The sequence below is a fragment of the Xenopus tropicalis genome, chromosome 4 (genome assembly GCF_000004195.4).
Source record: "Xenopus tropicalis strain Nigerian chromosome 4, UCB_Xtro_10.0, whole genome shotgun sequence".
Classification (NCBI taxonomy): Eukaryota; Metazoa; Chordata; class Amphibia; order Anura; family Pipidae; genus Xenopus; species Xenopus tropicalis.
This window is the reverse complement of record NC_030680.2, coordinates 98,850,787-98,872,740: the sequence shown is the minus strand read 5'-3', so window position 1 is coordinate 98,872,740 and position 21,954 is coordinate 98,850,787. Positions and strand designations below refer to the sequence as shown.

At 38.9% G+C, this 21,954-nt stretch overlaps 1 protein-coding gene across 2 annotated transcripts in view; it reads left to right on the top strand.

The window, feature by feature from the left end:
- astn1 (astrotactin 1) overlaps window positions 1-21,954 on the top strand; it is a 180,802-nt gene that overhangs the window by 106,367 nt on the left and 52,481 nt on the right. For both annotated transcript variants that reach the window (XM_012961336.3, NM_001079054.1), the window contains 7 exon segments: window positions 7,236-7,409; window positions 13,112-13,219; window positions 13,351-13,500; window positions 15,617-15,784; window positions 16,950-17,034; window positions 19,004-19,078; window positions 20,876-21,013. In XM_012961336.3, the coding sequence (XP_012816790.1) occupies window positions 7,236-7,409; window positions 13,112-13,219; window positions 13,351-13,500; window positions 15,617-15,784; window positions 16,950-17,034; window positions 19,004-19,078; window positions 20,876-21,013 (898 nt within the window).

Here is a 21,954-nt window from a genome sequence, read left to right as displayed (position 1 = left end):
GAAATTTTGACATATTGCTTCCATGCGGAGCAATGGGGACTTCTCCCTACTGCATGCGGGCTTGTGTCGGCGCGGCACGTGTGCGCGCGGGGGGGTGCACACTGTAGCTGGCATCATAATGGGTCCATCGTGACATCTTATATTTGTGAAAATATAGGAATTGTGTTTATTTCACATCCAAGTCAGAGGGTCGAAAAATGTGCAGGGCAAGGTTTGCAGAAGGTAGCTTATAGTGTAGGGTAGATGTGTTTTTGCAGTGAATATTTCAAGCAACAAGCTGCTTTGAAGCATAAGAATATCTGGCGGTCTAATGCAATGTACTGAATAAAATATATTTAGAAAATAGAGCTTAATTCTCTCTTACTGTCCTCCAAAAACAGCAAAATTCAGATACAAAGCACAGACTAAGTGCAATTACCCTACCAAATGGTAAAACATTGAATAGGAATGGCAGGTCCATTTAACGGAAACAAATGATAATAGCTCAGTGAAAATGCCGGAGCGATGGGGAGCCAAGGCTCTCAGTGGATGTTATGCAATAGGAATGTATATACAGAGTATCAGCATATTATGTAGGACTATACAAGCACCAGAATGCAGAGGCAGTAAATAAACATTGTGATGAATGCGTATAAGACTAATGTGGCCCTTGATCAGGAACAGGGGTTTTCTTAAATCAATAAATACTAAAGAGCAATTTGCTGACAAAAATGTCTCAAAAACAAGTTCCATTAAAAGCAACAGGACTTTTCTGATGCATTTAGAGGAATGCTTTTTGCTGTCTGGCAGCTCTACATTGTCTAACAAACAGACTTAAAAACATTTTGATATTTTTTTCAGAATGGGCCTGCATATAAATGTTATACTGATATTTACAAACTTTGGATACAGCTGCAGCCTCAACAGAATTTACCTCAATAGAGTGCAACTTATATCAAGGGCCAAATAAAATAAAACCCATGGTCCATAATACAAAAGTAGCAATATGCATTTTGTGCAAAATTAACATTTGCAGATATAATTAAATTAAAACAAGGAAAGATGGATATATTATTCTCCATTTCCAGATTTAATCATTTAGAATCAAGTTAAAACTTTTGCTCTGCTTATCAGTTTCCACTATAATGACAAATAATTAAGGACTTTAATCACTTGAAGGAAGAAACTCTAATAACATCTAGCAGTTACTGTTCGAATCCAACAAAGCTTTCTGTTCCTGGGTAAACTTGGTTCTTTTTATTACATAACACTTGGAATGGTTAACATCTTAATTAAGGATCCTCAAACTACGACCCGCGGGCCAGATTTGGCCTCCCAAGGTAACTGACTTGGCCCCCGCTGCATCCTCACCCCTTGCTATTTCTTGTCTGCGGACACAGCAGGGAGCAGGGGAGCAGGGAGCCAGAGGACACAACGGGAGTGGGGGAACAGGGAGCGGGAGGATGCAGCAGGGAGTGGGAGGATGCAGCAGGGTGCAGGGAGCTGGAGGATGCAGCGGGGAGCGGGGGAACAGGGAGCGGGAGGATGCAGTGGGGAGCGGGAGAACCAGGCGCGGATTTGTGGCAAGGCCACAAAGGCCCGGGCTTAGGGTGGCACAAATTTAGGGGTGGCATGCCCCCCGCCGCAAACAAATTGTGACATTTCGCTCCCATACGGAGCAATAGGGGCTGCGGACTGCTCCCCACAGCTCCGTATTGAAGTATAAATGCCTGAGCATGCGCGCTTGCGGCTGCGCAGGGGGGGGGGAGATGTTCGCCCAGGAGTGATTGGGGAGATTGTTCGCGTGTTTGAGCATGCGCGTGCAGGGGGTGGGGCGTGAATGGGGAGCGGGAGGATGCAGCGGGGAGCAGGGGAACAGGAAGCAGGAGGATGCAGCAGGGATCGGGAGGATGCAGCAGAGATCGGGAGGATGTAGCGGGGAGCGGGAGGACGCAGCAGGGAGCAGGGAGCGGGAGGATGCAGCAGGGAGCAGGGAGCGGGAGGATGCAGTGGGGTGCAGGAAGTGGGAGGACGCAGCAGGGAGCATGCTGTAGTTTGAAGACGCAGGGGGGTATAGTTTGAGGACTATTGTCCGGCCCCCCAACAGTCTGAGGAACCATGAACTTGCCCAATGAAGACCTGATCTTAACTATGTAGCCACTTTACAGTAAGGTTATATAATCTTAGTGCAACCCTAACTAAACAATTGTCACCCTCCTGTGGCTACAAACAGCTGTTTTATAGTTCTAAATACCCATGTAATTTGGCACATTCTTTCCATAAATTTCAGCTATTATTCCCCTACAGTATACTGCTTTTTAAAATGTTTTGGAATTCAAGAGAATATTAGTGTTTAATAACCCCAGAAGTGGTCTGACTTCGTATGGGGAATGATTTTCAAGATCACGAGGCAGTAAATTAAGACAGGTAAAGTGGAATGAACAAAGTCAGATACAGCTGTGGCAGTTGGTTTAACCTCGAATAAGAGTTTTGTTCTTCAGCAATGTGCTGTAGTCAGTGAAACTAGATTAACAGTTTATTAAATTGAACAGCAGAAAATCTTTTTTACAAATGTGTCAGAGTTAATTGATCTAATCCCCTGTATGACAGAGTATGCCATTAATTTGAAAGCAGAAGTTTAACTATTCAAAAACATTGACACTGATATTGGTGTGAACCTAATAAACAAAAACAATCCTATCATTGATGCAAGGCTATGTTTGTCGAATTAGCAAATTCTCTCCAAATGAAACCGCCTTAGGAGGTATATGATGGCCATAAGGTTACATGAGATGAGTTTGTTTAATTGCCTATGTGCGCATTAGATGCATGCTAGCTTATTTGCAAAGTAATAGTTTTATTTGCTCTTCTTGGAAGAATGTAATTTGTTTCTGTATAGCTTTTTTTTTTTTTAATAAAATGAATTAGGTTCATTTATTCTTCCGTTTGTTTCAAATTGAGCTGCATTCAGAAAAAAAACATTTTTTAATGTGTTGTAGCCACAGGGCTCATTTCAGTAAGGTGAGAAATTTCTTAATGTGTTTATCAGCCAAAAAGAGCAGTTTGTGCAATGGCATGTGCAAATCCACCAGAGGAAGGCCACTGGAACCCACAGTTCAAGGAGGCAGATGCCTTTTTTATACTCTTAGCATTCTAAGAAGACAAGACCTTTTTTATAAATGGGGAAAAGGAGCAGGTGCCCAGTGCCAACCAGGTCACTAGGATCCACCATCAGACCTATCATCTGCTATAATTCCTGCATAAAGCATTTCCCAGAAATGGCAGGTCCCTCATTTTAGTCAACTGAAAACAATCTAATATAAATGTTCTATTGAAACAAAGGTTGCTAAAGAATCTTTCTAACCCAGTATATTTATTGGAGCATATTTACTGTGGTGTCCCATGTAACGGTGGGTTGTGACGTTCTGCTTGTTTCCCAGCATTAAACACAAAATGAGGGGATCTCTGGATTTGTTACCTTTTTGCTGCCTTATTGTTTGCAATGTAATGTGTTTGATAGTACTTCCTCAAATTTCTGGGGGAACTTTGGGGGCTCACCAATCAGTTCTTTGCTCTGGAAATATCAGTACAGGCACCTATTTTCTAAGATGTGCTGCCTGGCTTTTCATAATTGCCCATGATAAATCTTCACCATTGTGGGCGACTAATTTAAAGAATGTAAATTACCGGTGGGATGGCACATGCACCATTTTGGATCTCTGAAGTCGCCCGAAGCTTCTTTGTAATGCAACTTCGGGTGACTCGGGTGGCCAAACCGAAACAACGCATATGCCATCCCATTGGCAATTTTCATTCTTGGTGCTGAGATGACATTTCAGGGAGATTAGTTGCCCGCAATAACGAAGATTACTCAATTTATCATTGGTGACTTATCTCCCCATGTGCCACTGCCCTTAGGGTGAAGACACATGGAGCTACTAGAAGCAGCTACTTGTCATGATTACTAAAATAGACCAGTGCCAGGCCAAGTTGGCCGGGTGCCCTAGGCAACCTGGTCAGCTGGGCCTGCCTACACCGCCCCTTTACCCCCCCCCACCTGTGTGCTTGCGCGCATGTGCAAACGGCACAGAGCGGTGGGGTTGCGGGCCACTGGTGGGGGGACTACAGTGAGGGGGAAAGTGCCCGGAACTAGAGGAAGGTGAAAGAAGAGGTACCTGCCTGGTGCCCCCCCACCATTGTGCCCTAGGGAGGTGGCTCTTCTGCCTACCCGTAGTTCTGGCCCTGATTGTCTCTTTGTGTGTTTTTGCAGAGGCAATTCTCAGTTTTGTTTATGGCAGGTTATTTTCTAGCACTGGCATTTAGTAGCTGTGAAAAGTAGCTGCTACTATTAGCTCCGTGTCTTCACCCAAAGGGGCAGATATATCAGTCTTTACCCATCTGTGTTCAGGCAAACAGTCAACAGTTTTTCTGCAATCAATTGCTAAAAAATAGCTTTTTTTTACAAGCAGGTTTTTAGCAAAAGTAAAAACTTTACCAGATTTTACATGACAGGCTTTTCATTTCAAAAACCCAGTCAGGGAAAAAAAAGAGGTTGTTTTTTTAAACCACATTCTGCAGCAAGACAAAGTAATTGATGGCAGAATTATTTGCCTCAATAATAACAGAAAAAGATCGATAAATCTGTGCCCTAGCAAAATATTAAGTTAACTACAGCAAACCGGTTTTAATGATTTAGAAACATTTCCCTTTGTTTTGCTATGGGCTGTGTGACTATTTTTTGACTATTTTTTTCTCGCAGTTTGCTTACACAGGTATATATGAGCACTGTGTTTCTGTGTATTGTACTTTTTTAAAATTGAAATCCTAAAATGCTAGTATGATGAAAGTCTCTGGTGGTATTACAAGCCAACAGAGAAAAATCAGGCAAAAGAAGTCAAAGAACAGCAGATGAGTGATCACTGAATGGTGTGAAATGTGCATTTCCATATGCATGCATCCCTCAAGCTTGTGATTATGCAGCACAGTGGGAAGCAACTGCTGTCAAGAAATGTGTCACAATTCATTTAGCATATAAAGGGAAACTATAGCAAAAATATCAACTGTCCCGAATGAAATTTATACTTTTTACAAAATATATGCAAAGAGTAACAGTACAGATGACTTAAACTGCTTTGGTTAAAGAATGCAATTATCATTATAATTATAAGTTAATTGGCTCAGTAGTCTCTTTTTTTGCAGAACAGCGTGTTAGCATTTGCCATAGCTTGTAAAATACAGCAGCACATTATGCAAAAGTGAGGTCCAACCTGCTGCCCTTCAGCTCTTGTAGATAAGTTTGCCACCTTTTTTGTAATTAAATACTACCTTTGGGTGGGGGAAATAGGAAGTGATATCACCAGGGGAGTAGGAGAATGGGCGGAGTGAGCAGGAGAATTGACGGAGTGGGTGGGGAAATGGGCAGGGCATATTCAGTGCAGTCCTTATAAGGGGGAATCTGGCAGTGGAGAGGGCCAGGGAAGGGAGGAATTTATAGGGTATTACAAATTTACTGTCAATCACAGGTAAATTTGTATTTGTGGCCCCGGTCCTAGCTGTTGATTTATTGACTGGGCTCATCAAATACCTGCTTGGTGGCAACCCTACTTGTAGACCTAGAAAATATTTCCTACTACATCCCCACAATTAATAGTACTAGATAAAACAGCTGAAAGCAATCATTTTGTCCCCTACTGTAAGAGGTCAGAGTGCAAAATCATGCATAGAAATGGAAAACCACATGCACACCTCTCAAGATATTATACTCAGTGCTATAGAGTAAAAGATGACACCCTCACCATATACAGAAAACAAAAAACTCCAGCACACGGGTTAAATGCAGAAAAGGGGTAATTACTGTGTGTCGGGCCAAACAATACAATAATTTCGGGGGTGGGCCCCCACGTCCATGTCAGAGAGCCTGTCCCCAAAACATTGTGAACCCCCCGTTCTGCATTTAACCTGTGTGTTAAAGTTTTTTGTATTCTGCATTTCCCACTTCTGCATTTACCTTTATACTATATTTGATGCAATAAACTTTCTTTATATTTACACATCTGAAAGCAACAAAAAAGTAGGTTCTGTCTATATATGAAATAGCTTGAGTGTAATTTTAAAATACTTTGGATGTGTGACATATGTGATTATCACTATGTGTGACGTGTGATTATTCTGACAACTTGACATCTGATCAGATCAGAATAGCATTGCTCAGAAGTGAAATTCCCATTGTGTGATGATCTCAGCCAGCACATATGGGAAGCTATTGGTCACCCAAGGAGTGTGGGGGTTGCATTCTTCCATCACTTCTCTCTTAATACAGTAATTATGTTTGATGGCAGAGCAGTCAGACTGCATTGATTTAGCCTTCCACGTGTATGGCCAAATCTCCAACAATTCACTGAACTCACAGTAAATGTGATCAGATAACCGGCTGTGCACTAATTACTGAAGATTGTTTTACTTTCACTGTAGCCGTTATTCCCCAAGTACATTACCTCCTTCCTTGTTTCTTTTTTTCTTGCCACATTGCAACAGCAGATGAGAAGGTTGTAGTCTCAGTCTAGGAAGCCGATAAGACGATCACATCACAATTCTAGCAATGAAATATAATTAAACCTCTATTTTATATACTCCAGTTTTAAGTTTTCCCTCATTCTATACCTTTTTGTGTGGTCCCACCAATATATAAAGCATAATGCACTTTTCTGATTTTCCATTTTTCCAGATTTTACACCATTTATTCTGGTCCACTGAAATACAGAAAATCGGGGTTCTACTGTATAGGACACTATTAAGGAAATAAAAATTTAGTAACCAACTGAACCTGTTTAAAAATATACATTCATTGGTTGCTCAATACCTGGAAAAAAAGTTTGTACTTACAATATTGCCCCACTTCTCTTTTATTGGTTGGAGGCAATAGACTAGAATGAAATCTCTTGACTGAAAGTTTTACTTTTAAATAAGAAATATAAGGGTACAATTAACAAGATGGAGTAATATCACTTACAGTTTTGATAGGCAATCCATGTAATTGGGACTCAAGACATAACCATTTTAACTGATGCCAAACTGAAAGGCAGGTAAGTTAAAGGATGGGTTAGTGATGACTGATCTTACAATGGAGGATGTTTTGCTGGTTACTGGGGGTACTGAAATCTAACTGTTGTCCTACACATAAGGAAAAGATTATCATTCAATCAGAACACGCAACTTTCAAAATAGATTTTATTTTTTCTTTAACTCTCCTTTCTTAGTGTTTGCTTTGAATTCAGCTTCCTCAGGAAGCGACAATGCCAAGATGTCTCTCATGAACAAGTACAAAGACAGCATGATAGCCACCAGCCCAATGGATTCCAACCACCATCCCACAACCCTCCTGTCGCATGGAGCCAGCATCCAACACAAGCGCATCAACAGCAAGTCACGAGGTGCCTTTGTGTGAGAGTCTGTGTGGACATGTTTAGCGACTTTTTTACATGTTTGTTTGTGCTCATTAACCTGTAGACATATGCCATTTATAGGGAATATATACATCTATATAAGCATAACTGTAAATCCTTTTTGACATTATAGTAGTAGAACTATATAACCAGATTCCAAGTGGGGTTTATGTTCCATTTACTGTTTCTTAATGAGTGGTATCCATAGGCTTGATACCTTCATCATTTCCCATCTGCTTGAAGCCATCAAAAATGTAAAAAAAAAACCTCAAGTCTCAAGGAACTTTACTCCTATAGAATAATCTCAGTGTAGAATAATAAAAATCTATATAACCCAAGGATAATATTCAGTGAGCAAAATAGTGAAGGCAAATCAACCCTTTAGGGAACGGGCTATATTGTTTTTCGGTAATTGAGTTATACTATATGTGGTTTTGTGCAAATGTCTGGAACTAGTGGCAGAAAATAAGAGGACATCAGAGATGTGTTTATATGTTAGTGTGCTGGCTCCCTGTTTACTTTATCAGCTTGCCCTATGTATATGTGTGTGTGTGTTGTTTATGTTAATTTATGTATCCCCTTGAATACATCCATTATTATTCATGAGTCTCTGCTGTAATGGAATTTTTCATTGCTGAATCAGTCCCATGGCAATAAAAAAGCTTTATGTCTTTGCTCTACAAAGAATGCAAAATAAAGGTTTTAAAAATATTCAGCCTTGGCATAATATTTATACCCTTACAGAAAATATTTGCAATCCTGCTGACTATTCATATATTCTCATGTGCTGTGTATATTGCAGTGTATTAGTACTGTGCATCTTTACTCATGGCAGGCATGAAGCTATTATCTGAGCATGACTGGATAAACATAATTCCAGTGTAGTTCTATATAGGAAATAGTAAGGTCTCTTTGATAGATAACATGTTTTTGTTCCTACCAGCGCTAACCGTATTTGGTTAAGACTAAGGATCTTTCCACACCACAGGGGTTGGGGTTTGACCTATTCTTTCTGGCAGAATAGCTACAGTTTTGGCAAGTTGCTTGATCATCAATCATCCTAGAAGTGTTTGAGTTGTGTGACAGAATATCGATAGGATGAAGGACAGAACATTTACCTTTTTTCCCAATATTCCCATATTTTTCATTTTTTGGCATTTTAACTGTACATTTAAATACCCCCCAAACCCTGAAAATCCACTGGTGACCATTTTAATAATTTTTTAGACACTTGTATGTTATTTGTAAGATCCATTAGACAAATTGAGTTACAGTCTATGGACTGAGAAATAGTTTTTAGTTATCCAAATGCTCTAGAGTACAGTATACTCTAGAGCAGTGAGCTTGCAGGCATGCTAGTTCTAGAATTATTGGACCCCATCTTCAAGCCAGTCTTCAAGCCTTGCTTGTCTTATTAAAGCACCTGCTTTCATCAAAAGGTAGTATGTAGTGTGGTGCAAAGTGAAAAGTTAAAGCCTTTCCTAGGGCCATTACCTTTTTGGCAGAAAAGCATATAATAAGCACAATCATAAGCGCAATAAACTGACTGCATGAGCATTACTGCAGTATTTTACAAGGGCTTGAATACTTGTGCCATAAGCATGATTTGCTTTATGGGCAATGGTTATTGGGTATTTGCATTTAGTATAAGCACTGAGGACCTCTACTGAAATTCTGGCACCAAGACTCATTTTCTGGCCAGGTTCACTATACAAGATATACCTTATAAAGGTTAAATTGTTTTTATTTAAAAAAGCATTCTCTTCTATAGAAAGATACAAATATATTCTTACATTTTAGGAGGCAACAAAGAATATGAGACTCATTGTAGAACATCAGCTCATGCTATGGGACATTTCTTGTTATTTTCTAAGAGAGCAAAAGACTGGTTTCACATATATGTGACTAATATGCCCTTGGGAAGGTGTAACTTTAATGCTTTTCATGCTGACAAATTATCCTCTGACAATCAATGGAACCCATTGTGGATATAATAATCCATCCCTTTCCTTCAAAATGCCTGCATCCATTATTACCCAGTCAAAAAAACCTATCACTTTGTCACCAAATGTAACCTTTTTCATACATTTTCTACCATCTTTTGCTACCTTGTTTCAGAGTTGGACATATATAATATAGTTTTTACTTTTACATAACCCCTTTTCATTGTCATGGCCTGAATAAGATCTAGTTTTTATCATAATAGCTGTTATATTGGTTTTACACCTTAGTTCGTTTTCAGCATTTCCTACAATGAATCCTCTTCAAGACTCCTCAGGGGGGCATTGTCAGTTCAAAAATAGCCCCTATTTACAGTTAGATAATTCATAACCATAGGAAATCAGAGGGAAAAAAAGCAATGTAATGAGTTCTGGGAATTGTGCACTGATCTATAGAACGATGCAGCACCTGATGTTAAAATAAGAACAGGTGCAATAATTGCATTAACTAATCTCTTCATCATAACTGTTCAAACACAGTGGTACGGTTTGTTCTCGGCCCCCGCAGTCATGTGTCTAGGCAAGCAAACGAAATACTCATGTTCCAGCCAGCAGCATGCTAAAAACAAACCCTTCCCTTGTGTCCTTTAACAAGTGGAAATAAGATTTTCAACAGTTTGGAAAGTTTAAGGGCCATAGTATGACATTACAGTATGACAGTCATTTTGCCCCATGTGCTATATCCCTTGAGATTACAGCAAACCTGCTCTAAACAGAGCAATAGCTTGCTCTAATAGGAAACAGCATGTGGTAAACTAATATACATTCATTAATAAAACAATTTATTTACACCTGATAATGTCTAATCTTCAGTTAATGTGATTTGTGTTTTGACTGTATATTTTATTTAAAAACAAGATACTACTGTTCTATTTAGTTACATAAGGGAATATATTCATTTGCTAGTTTTCTCTAATAAAGACATGGGCCGGATATAACTAGCTAAAAATTGCTTTGAACATTGTAAAGATTTTAAAGGTGCTACAGCTAAAACTATTAGGATAGCATAACTCTTCTTCATCTTCTTCATTTTTCTTCTTCATCTTCTTCACTTTTATTTTTCAAACAAATTAAGAGTGCAGGCCCTACAACAGGGTCCTCAAACTTTATTTTTTACCTGTGAGGCACATTTAAATATAAAAAAAGTTGGGAAGCAACACAAGCATGAAAACAATTTCCTAGGAGTTGCCAAGTAAGGGCTGTGATTGGTTGTTTGGTAGCTCACTATGGATTGGTAGACTGCAGGAGGTTCTTTTTGACAACACACATGGTTATTATGCCTCCAAGCCTGAAATTCTAAAATCAGCCCCTGCTTCAAGATCACATGAAGCAACGTCAAAGGAGTTAGTGAGCAACATGTTGTTCCCAAGCTGCTGTGTAAGACTTAGCTAGAATCGCATGACTGAAACAAAACAGACAGATCTTCATGCACCAGAAAATTTTCAACATATTAGAGATAATAGGGCTTGTTTACAACAATAAGCGCTCAAAATATTAGAATGGATTCAAAATTGACCATGCTTTAATGTTATTATCAAAGGTCCTTCCGTTCATAAATGGACAAATTGCAGAGCCGTTATTGAACAGTAGGCTTTTAATTACAAATTAACGCAATCTTTAAGCAAGTCTTAAAAATTCATAATGCGCAAAAGTCACAATGCAATAAAAGAATAATGAATAATGAAAAATGTTCTTCTTATTTAAGCACAATTGTTTCCGTTTGTGAATATTCTCCCATTAGTCTTTACTGCATATTGAGGGTAATTAATACAGCCTACATCCATATCTATATATATATATATATATCAGTCTTTGCAGTGTCTGCACTCCGATGCCAAATACTTTATTTCTTGTGGGGTGCACAGCCAAATTTAATTATTTAGCAAAAAAGGTTTCACAACTGGCACACCCTTTTAAAAATATAGTATCACAAGTTTATTGCGAACATAAAAATTCGGTCCTTGACAAGGGGACTTCTCAATTTCCCTTCGCCTTCAGCCATCCCTCTGAACCCCATTGTTACATACATTAATAAAACACCAGGAGCCGGAAATGGGTAAAAAGAGGCCACAGCATTTATTTACATTTTATCAAATAAATAGGACCTTGCCAGCCTCACCCCAAGGCAATATTCAAAGCCAGAATTCCATTAGAGATCGCTACTATGCTCTGCTGTTCCTTACTGAAGACTTGAGATCAGCACTATGTCATTTTATCCACCACTGAGTATTAGGCTGCCTCTACCTACAGAGAGGATGGCCCCAAACTCTGCTACCAGCAGGAGCTGCATCGCCCACCATGAGAGAAGTTTAGCAGCCCTGCTGCCGGTCCTGAATCTGCAGTGCCTCGATGATAGGAAATCCAAGCAGGCTGTCACCTAGCACAAGCAGTAGTAGCGTCTGTATCAATCAACCCACCGTGCAGTCAAAGGAGAGAAGCTCCTTTCTCCCTCTTCTAAAATTTCCTGTGCAGTACTCTGGCAAGGTCCTACCGCTGCTGTGACAGAAACAACTTAAAATACATTAACATATATCACTGTTTTGATCCAGAGGAAGGCAAAAAACCCAGCCTGAAGCCTGTGCCAATTATGCCTCAAGAGGGAAAAAATTCCTTCCTGGAATCAAGGATTTGACTTTTATTTAACAAAATTAATACCATGCAGACTCTCACATTCATACTGTATAGTGTTACCGAAACCACAATATAACAGTGCATATAGGAAAACATTCATAGATAATATGAGAGCATAAAGAAGAAAATATCCTGGCATTTTACAAAATATGCAAAAAAGAGGGGAGGGTAGGTGGGATGTTTCTACCTGTTCAGAAGATAGGAAGTGAACTCCTTCTTTTGTGACATCACATCCCTATCCTTCTCCACCCCCCGGCCCAGCTTTCCCCCTACTTAACTTACCAAATCACAGCTGCATCTGATTTTTCCAATCTTTAAACATAAACCAGTGTAATCTGGCTGCTGGTCATTCGTATCCCTTGTCATGCAGCCCCTGCGTTTATAGCTTCAGGGCTTCCTTTCTCAAGGATCCTTGATGTGTTCCAGTCGTGAAACCTTTTTGGCTATATATATATATATATATACAAACACATACACGGGATCACTTGTCAAAAAAGAGTGCAAATGCCAACACACAAACAGACAGACAGACAGATAGATAGATAGATAGATAGATAGACAGATAGATAGATGGATACGTAGATAGACATCATCTATCTATTTGTTTATTCAGCACTGCAAGTCTAGAAATAATCAAGCCACATAATATGGACTTGGCAGAAATCCTATCAAATTGCTAAAGCAACAAATCTGCTCCTATTTTTTGTCCACAGCTGTGGCCTAAAATTCTACATTGGCTGCAATTGCTCTATTGGCTCCAATGAACACCAATTGAAAGGCAATGTTTTAGAAATGAGATATCAGACACAAAATGAAGAGACAAAATGAAAGCAGCTGCATATAATATCTTGACATATTCTTTAGTCGATCTTTTAATCTCTCATTTGCCAGAGGCTTTGGAAGTGTGTAGATTTGCAATTTTCCTCTGGTCCCTCTAGCAATGGAATATGTTAGAGAGTGTATTTCTATTTTATCAGATTATTGCATTGATCTTCAGCCTTCCTCTTGTGGTACCCCATTTCTTGTGCTTATGAAACTGCTTTGGTTTATATCTTGCAGCGGGCTCAGCATTTCTTAACCCTGAAGGTGACTGTGGGGCAGACCTGGACAATGAAACTCAATTAACCTTTTATACAGACCCTTCTCGCAGCAGAAGACGCAGTCGAGGTCAGTCAGTGGAGTTAGATGTTGCTTAAAATTTCTCACTATGCTTCAATGTAGTACTGATGCTCTTGCTTTGTTGAGTAGCATGAGGGGGCTAATCACTGCATCCATGTTTAACTTGATGTTTCTGGCAGTGGGCTCACCACGCAGTCCCGTCAACAAGATGACTTTGACTCTGATCAGTGTGACCAGTTGTGTCATTGGCTTGGTGTGTTCATCCCAGCTCAGCTGCCCTTTAATTGTGAAGATAACACTTCATGTCCCTGAACATCTCATAGCTGATGGTATGTATAAACGTGTAAGAAAAGGACAGTAGAATGTGTCCTACAGAGTTAACATTATTCTCTCCAAAGGTAAAGCATTGCTTGGGGCTGTTGTACCAGAAGAATGCCATATAGTTTGCTCTTTCAAAAATAAACACAGTCAAAGGGCATCTTTTTTCCTTTTATTACATTATGGAATCCTGCATTTCAGCAAAAATAACATATGACTCCAGCAACAGTAGATTAAATGGTTTTTCCTTGTACTCTCTATTATATCGTTCCCAATTTTGAATTCCTACCTTTTATACCAGTGACCTTCTGTCTCTCCATGACATCTAGCACTGAGTCAGGACTCAAAATGAGATTGAAAACTTCAAGGAGACACTACTCGTAACAATAAGTAATTGAGGTTTATGTTATTCTTTGAGGTTTAAGACTTTTTCTGGAATTCAAGGTGCACAACTCCTGATGGTATATCTGAAAATATAAGCACATATCAATATACAAGTTATAAACATTCAATAATGTGATCAGAATACATCTGAACCTTTACAAAGACAATACCATTATACATAGTGGGGGGTAACAGCCCATGTCAAGTCCAATAAATGATTAGGCATGCAGTCACATACATACAATGTAAACTAAGGCAGGGCATGTGTAAAAACTAAGTAAGCATGATGATATTTCTCTTGGTTCAGGAACATGCCACTGATGCATATAAATTCTTAGAGTAATTAGATTAGGTTAAACCAGTGAGAATTAGTGATGAGTGAATTTTATCGTCAGGCATGGATTCGCAGTGAATTTACGCATTTCGCCATTGGCGAAACTTCAGTGAAAATCCGCCGCGGAAAAATTCGACGCGCTGAATTTTGTTGTGCGTCAAATTGCCTGTGGTCGCGGCAAAAAAGTGTGCATCGCAGCAAAAGGGGGGCGGTGGCGTAAAAAATAGCCGCGGGCGGCAAAAAAGACGTGCCCAACAAATAATTTGTGTGATAAATGCGTTTCGCTAATTTTTCACCGTTTGGCGAATTTTCTTGCCGTTTCGCAAATTTTATGGTGAAGCGGAATGGGACAGATTCGCTCATCACTAGTGAGAATTTATACCATAACAGTGCAGCATATATCTGCACAAACCAATTTCAACAAAATTCAACTTGCCAGGTGGTTCTAACCAAAGTTTTACTACATGTTTTAAGGTGCAATCATGCCAACTGGGGTCAAATGACCATGATACATGTAGTCACTTGCACTTAATCCTAGGCATGAACTCAGTGATCACTTATGATCCACATGATAAGAGACTGAAACCAACTCTTCAGCATTAGCCTCTCAGTTATAGAACTAGTATTGGATCACAAGAAACAAATTAGTGTACTAATGATGGCACTGTGATTGTTTTTACTTCTAAAACAGGTTCAATAGCATATGAGCATATTTAAGGCCTAATACTATAAATGCCACAGGCTCTGGAGACTCTATTTATTGGGCCTTGAGCAGCCCTCTTATTTAATGTGTTAAGAGATGTGTACGGCCATGCCCTTTCAAACTCATCTTATTGATCCCGAACATATTTGCATTATTACAAACTGCACCATTAAGTCATTAAATCTCTGTTTAGTATTTGCCAGTTAATTTAAACATTTCAGTACACAAGTGACCATGAGTTAAAAAATTATAAATTAGAGATATCCAACTATCTATCCTTCCATTGCTGTTGTACTGCAACTCTTAGCTACCCCTTACAGCCTTCTGTTCTTGAGGGATGTTGGGAATTCCAGTGCAAGAATAGCCAGAGGGCTGTGGGTTGAACAACCCTGTTGCAAAATCTTAAAACACACAGCATAACTAAAGTCTGACTTGCAGCATTATCTTGATATCTGTAGCTGAGGAACCCCTACTGTCTGCTTTAGATTGATCACATTCTTCAGATCCTGTGCTGTGCCATACTGGTGATTGCTCTAATCAAAAAACCATTGCCTGGTAAATAACTGAAAAGAACTGCATTTGTTCTTAGGCAAGTTTATTACTGGAGGGTTTCTCTCTCTGCTTCATTTATTATTTCACTTTAAGGCTACAGGCACATCACTTGGCCAATAGCAAGTATTATTTTCTTTTATTTACTTTTACTCAGGAAGTCGCTTTATTCTACTGGAAGGTAGCCAGCTTGATGCCAGCGATTGGCTTAATCCAGCCCAGGTGGTTCTCTTCTCCCAGATGAACTCCAGTGGTCCCTGGGCCCTAGACCTATGTGCAAGGAGAATTCTGGATCCTTGTGAACATCTCTGCGACTCTGACACTGGTAATACAATACATCTTAGTTTCCCTGTTATCTAACGGAAGGCAATAACTAAAGCCATGCTTGTAGTATGTTTTCAACCAACTGCAAATTCTGATAATATTGGAGGGCTGTCTAAATTTAACAGTGATTGAAGTTCACCCTATTTAGAAGAGGCTTCTTGGGACATTAAGATATGTAATATAGAATAGTATAGAATCTATTAGATCTCCATACCTTTAGTTTATTAAACAAAAAAAGTAATCGTTAAAAAACAACTACAAAGAGAAGGGAAAGCATTTTGAAAAATCATAATTATTATATGCTTCAAATAAATTCTATGGGAGATGGCCTTATGTAATTTGGAGCATTCTGGATACTGGGTTTCCAGATGAGAAATCCCATGCCTGTTCAGTACTACCATAACTTGTTATATCACTTTTTAAAATATACAGTGCTTGTGAATATAACATTATCCTCATTCATGAAAGAACAACTTGCATCTGGAGTACCATGTCTCCTTCACTGTTGTGGCTAATTGTAATGCCTAGACCTTATGTCAGTTTGGACATGTGCATTATCGTGTACCTACCGTATGTACTGTTTAAATCATCAACTTTCATTGACATCCCGTATTTTATTTTGAGTTGTTGTTCTTCCATCCGTAAGAATGCCTATTTTAAAGACATTTAAAACCTGTTATAACTAACATATTTAAAATGGCTCAATGTATTTTCTTTTTTAAATAGCAGAGACAGACCTCTAATTTCCATAGCACTTTGCTCCATCTCTGTGCATGGAAAGAAAGGGTTTGAGGTGTTGCTGTGCTAACAATGCCTTAATAAACAGGCAAATTGTTCAGTGGTAGTTTGTCCTTAACAATATAATAGTATTTTGATTTGACTATGTCAGATCTTGTGCTAATTGCCATAAATTATTTCCAAGGAAGTACTGTCAACAGATGCACTGGGATCTCTACTGAATGAATGTTTTACCACTGAGCACAGCACTTTTGCTGGGAGTGCTTTATTGGAACCTACATAAGAACCAAGAGTACTTCTTAGTAAGCAACATATTCAATATAGGTTGACAATGCATAAATGTGGGACTTTACATTGATATAGTATCAGTACAATCTGTTCATAGGCCCCACTGTGGGGCTTAACGTGTTTCTTTCTTTTTCTCTAAGGGGAATGCTTGTGCCATGAAGGCTATATGAGGGATCCTGTGCACAAACATCTATGTATCCGCAATGAGTGGGGCACTAACCAAGGGTACGTAAGACAATATGATGCCACAATATGATAAAAAACGTATATGTCTAGAGCATTACTATGAAACTAACATAGTCACAAGAATGTAGAATGTAGAATTATAGCATTCAGCAAATATCTACTGTTCTGTGTGGTGTTAAGTATGGTGGTTTAATATATAGATTATAAATGAGTATACATTATAAGGGCTCTGGCACACGGGGGAGATTAGTCGCCCGCGATAAAACTCCCTGTTCGCGGGCGACTAATCTCCCCGAGTTGCCTACCCCTGCCATCCCACCGGCGAACATGTAAGTCGCCGGCGGGATGGCAGACGCGGCGGGGCAATTTCAGGGAATCGCCGAAAAAGACTCGCGAGTCTTTTTCGGCGGGGCAGGGGTAGGCAACTCGGGGAGATTAGTCGCCCGCGAACAGGGAGTTTTATCGCGGGCGACTAATCTCCCCCGTGTGCCAGAGCCCTAATAGTTTTTGAATAAAGATAATGAAGAAACAGACAGTGGATTCTGCCCATAAGATGTAATAATGCTAATTTATGAATGCAACATAGTGCAAAAGGTGCAGTTTTCAACAAACTTGTAATTTTTACCCCTCAATGCAGCTTTTGTTCCTAAAATGTCTGTGTCATTGTTGGAGAGAAATAACTTCCATTGTCCCAATATGCATTAGGTCAATAGGCATTAGTGTGCAATTTACTTGCTATGACTTTATTGACCACTGGGAACAATGGAATTACTTCCATATCTAGTGTGGTGTTTATTCCCAGGTTCCCCATCATCTGTTGATGCACTTGATTACTATTCACCAGAGAAGGCTGTGCAGACACATTGGCAATTGTAGGAGCATGTGCACCTTAAGGGCTCTGGCACACGGGGAGATTAGTCGCCCGCGGCAAAACTCCCTGTTCGCGGGCGACTAATCTCCCCGAGTTGCCTTCCCCCTGCCATCCCACCGGCGAACATGTAAGTCGCCGGTGGGATGGCAGACGCGGCGGGGCGATTTCCTGAAATCACAGAAAGACTCGCGAGTCTTTTTCGGCGATTTGCGCGAAATCGCGCCGCCGCGTCTGCCATCCCGCCGGCGACTTACATGTTCGCCGGTGGGATGGCAGGGGGAAGGCAACTCGGGGAGATTAGTCGCCCGCTAACAGGGAGTTTTGCCGCGGGCGACTAATCTCCCCGTGTGCCAGAGCCCTAAATTGACAGTGTGAATATTTTTTGTATGATGTTATAATCGTTAGCAGATCTTTCTGGTTCATTAATATCAAGCTAAACTTTGAGCAAATGAACACCTACCTACAGTACTTACATATGAAAGTTTACAGCATTGTTTTTCCACTGCAAAAGTTGTAAGCGATTAAGGGCCAGCTTCAGTTCCATGAAAAAAACATCATGTCATGGTTTCTCATGCAAAAACTTATGGGCGAGATTCAATTTGAGGAGAAAACACTCATCTCCAAATTTAGCTCCAGATTATTCCTATAGACTCCAACATGTGATAAACTGTGAGATCAGTTTTTCACATTGAATTGCATCTAGCTTTAGGGGAAATGTGGAACTGAATTAAGAGATGAACTTTTCTTATCAAATTGAATCTGGCCCTATATCCCATATGTATGTTTTCTTACAGTTGTAAAGAACATACAAGCTTCATGTTACCCGGGAGATAATAGTTTGATTCTGTGTTACAATTGACTATAAAGTAAATATAGTGGATATAAAATATAATGCTGTTTTAAAAATACAAGAACTGGGTCATTATCTTGCTGATTACATGGAGTTAACTGATATTTCCGCTGTTACAATTTGAATCACAACTGAAATACTTTCATTAAATTGCCCTAATAAAATCTCAATACCTCGGTTTTATATCTTAAATTACTATAATGTTTCTATAGTATATCCCAGTGTAGTTTACTGGTTTCTAATTGTTTAACCTAGAATTTCTTTCTTGTTAATTTCCTAAAATACAGCCCCTGGCCATATACCATGTTCCAAAGAGGATTTGATCTAGTACTGGGAGAGCAGCCTTCGGACAAAATCTTCAGGTAACAACTGATATTAGTACAGACTGCTGGATATAGCATTATGCACTTTGAGCCACTTCTGTATCAGTTTTGAAAGCTGTGCTTTCTGATTGCACCCATTCTCAGCATCTCACATCTATCATTAATCTACCTATATCAATTTTTGTATAAATCATGAGCAAATATGATCGGGGGACCCACTTTTCTCCAACCTTGACTATTTCATCTAAAAGAAAAAAGCCATGGCAAAACATGTAAAAGTGAAAAGGACTTGCAAGTAGGCCTATACTTTTTTTGCCTGGTATATGGGCTTTAAAGAGAAATTTGTATTTATGTGAGTGGAGAAAATTTTGGCAAATCTGCAAAAAAAACATGAATGCCCATTGACCTCAATACTCTTGTTATAAGAAAGAATTGAGAAGCTGACTCAAATGCATTTAATGTGAGAAAAGATGTGAGTAAAAAAAACCCTCATTAATTGCAATGCATTTGGGGTGAAAAAGAAAACTCAAGAAAAAAATGCTCATTGACTTCAAAGCATTTGGTGCTGGCAAAACAGTGTTCATTAATCAATTAATTTGATGTTTTCTTTTATTGTTTTGTCATAATTTGTCATAACAGCTTGCTAGTAGCAATGAGCAAAACTGAGCCGAAATTCTCAAAGCCACAGAAAAATTAGCAAAATATTACCAAAATTTTAACATTTCGCAAGTTTTGTGATTTTTGGCACATCAAATGGAGCAGTTTCGTTCATCACTACTATAAAAGCTATTATATCTGGAAAAAAAGAAAACATCAGAAAGAGTTGCAAGCTCCTTGCACATCTTAAGAATACAAGATTTTGAAAGTGTGTATATAGTGGTATGTGTCCCTATGACAGATCATTACAGACAAGTGGAAGTCCAGAAAACTTTTGCCCAGAGGCTAACACAATAAAGTGGCCCTAACTCACATTGTTATTAAATCAGAAATTAATTACAGTAAGGTGATTCTGCAATATATAAGCAAACAAAAGCTTAATCGATTGCTTGGTTTTTGTTAACTTATTTAAGTGTGAATAGGTAGGGCAACCTTGAACCATCTGAAGCTACATATGACATTATAGCTGCCTCTAGTGGCAAAACCTAGTGTAATCCTATTCTTCATGTTGCACAGAATTCTAGTTTCTAAAGAAGAGCCTATATGCTGCCAATATACACTACCAACAATACAGTACGTAAGAATAGGCCATGTGCATATAACGGGAATGAGTGAAGCAATGCAGAAGGAAAACCCACCATGGCCTTTTTTTTAACAATGTGTACCTTATTGCACTTAACTTTTAACCCTGAGAATTTTGAGCTGATGTTGCTCTTTTCAAGCTTGATGTAGTAAAAAATGTATTGCAATTTACATGTTTATCATAAAAAAAGCAAATGACAATAAATGACTGAAGTAGTTCCTAGATTCCATGTTTTCCCCTAAGAAAGTAAAACTAGGTGGAACACAGTACAACAATTACTTATCAGCAATTCCCTACTGACACCCAATTATCATTGTAGGTACTTTAAACAGTGCTAGAATAATTTCCAGCAGTAGTATATGGCATAATGTTCATAAAAATGAAGTATTAAAGCATTTCCCAATACTTGTATTCATAGGAAAGTGTAAAAAAAAAAGCAACTGATATATCATTCTGTATAAACAGACGCACTGGAGGATTAGAGCTCATTTTGTATAACGAAAGGACTAGAATCCATAAAGCCTGCAATGTATCTTTTACAGTTAGCAGACAATACTAACTTTGTTGGTTAATACTGTGCTTTTTCTGCTATACAGATTTACTTATACATTGGGGGAAGGCATGTGGCTTCCTCTCAGCAAGAGTTTTGTCATACCCCCTGCAGAACTTGCCATTAATCCATCTGCCAAGTGCAAGACAGACATGACTGTTATGGAGGATGCTGTGGAAGTCAGGTGAGATTAAAGAATGCATACAAAAATTATAAAAGAAAAAGTTCAACATATTCTAAAACCATCATCAGCTAGATGTTGGCCCAAAAGCTGCTATTAGTAGCAAAAAAGCTAATGTAATTCTGTTCTCTATGTTGCACAGAACTGCTGGTCATGATCACTAGTGATGATCAATTTTTTTCACCACAAAAAAAGTTGCGCTTGCTTAAAAAAAAAAAAAAGTTGTCATTGTGTCAAAAAAAGTCATGTGGTAGGCAGCTGTGTTTCATGGTTTGCAAAATTTTCAGCAGTTTCGTGAATTTTTGGGTGAAGTGAAATTGGACAGATTTGCTCATCACTAATGATCACCCTTCTCTAGATAGATTAAGATAAGCTTTAAGATTCCAGTAACTCTCCCCATCTGCAGTCCTGGTAGGAAGCCAAGTTTTTTTTCCAATAATGTAACAGCAAAACTTTCCTCTGTTTGTGTGAAACCATTTGTCTTACTGATCAAAAAACCTTGATGAGTCCCAAATAGGACCTACCTACTCTGTAGCATTTCATTGAAATTTGATGAAATCATTACAGACTTTGAACTTTTTCGTAAACAAATGAGGTGGAACCAGACAGGGAGATCTGCTCATTTGGTGTGGTCTAAAAATAATGAAATTATCAGTGATGAGTGAAATTTTTTGCAATGGATTTGCGGTTAATTTCTATGTTTCGCTATTGGCAATTCGCAGCTGAAAAAAATTGAAAATTCTTTTTTGATGCATGTCATTTTTCCCATTTCGTGGATTTTTTGCCAAAGTGCAATGGGACAGATTTGCTCATTACTAAAAATAATTGCCAAACTTGATCATACAGGTGTTGGGCCAAATCAGCCTGGTCTAATCATTTGTCCTCTAAAATATGATTTGTCCTCCAAAATATGATTTATATATTTGTTATTAACTGTTAAGGTA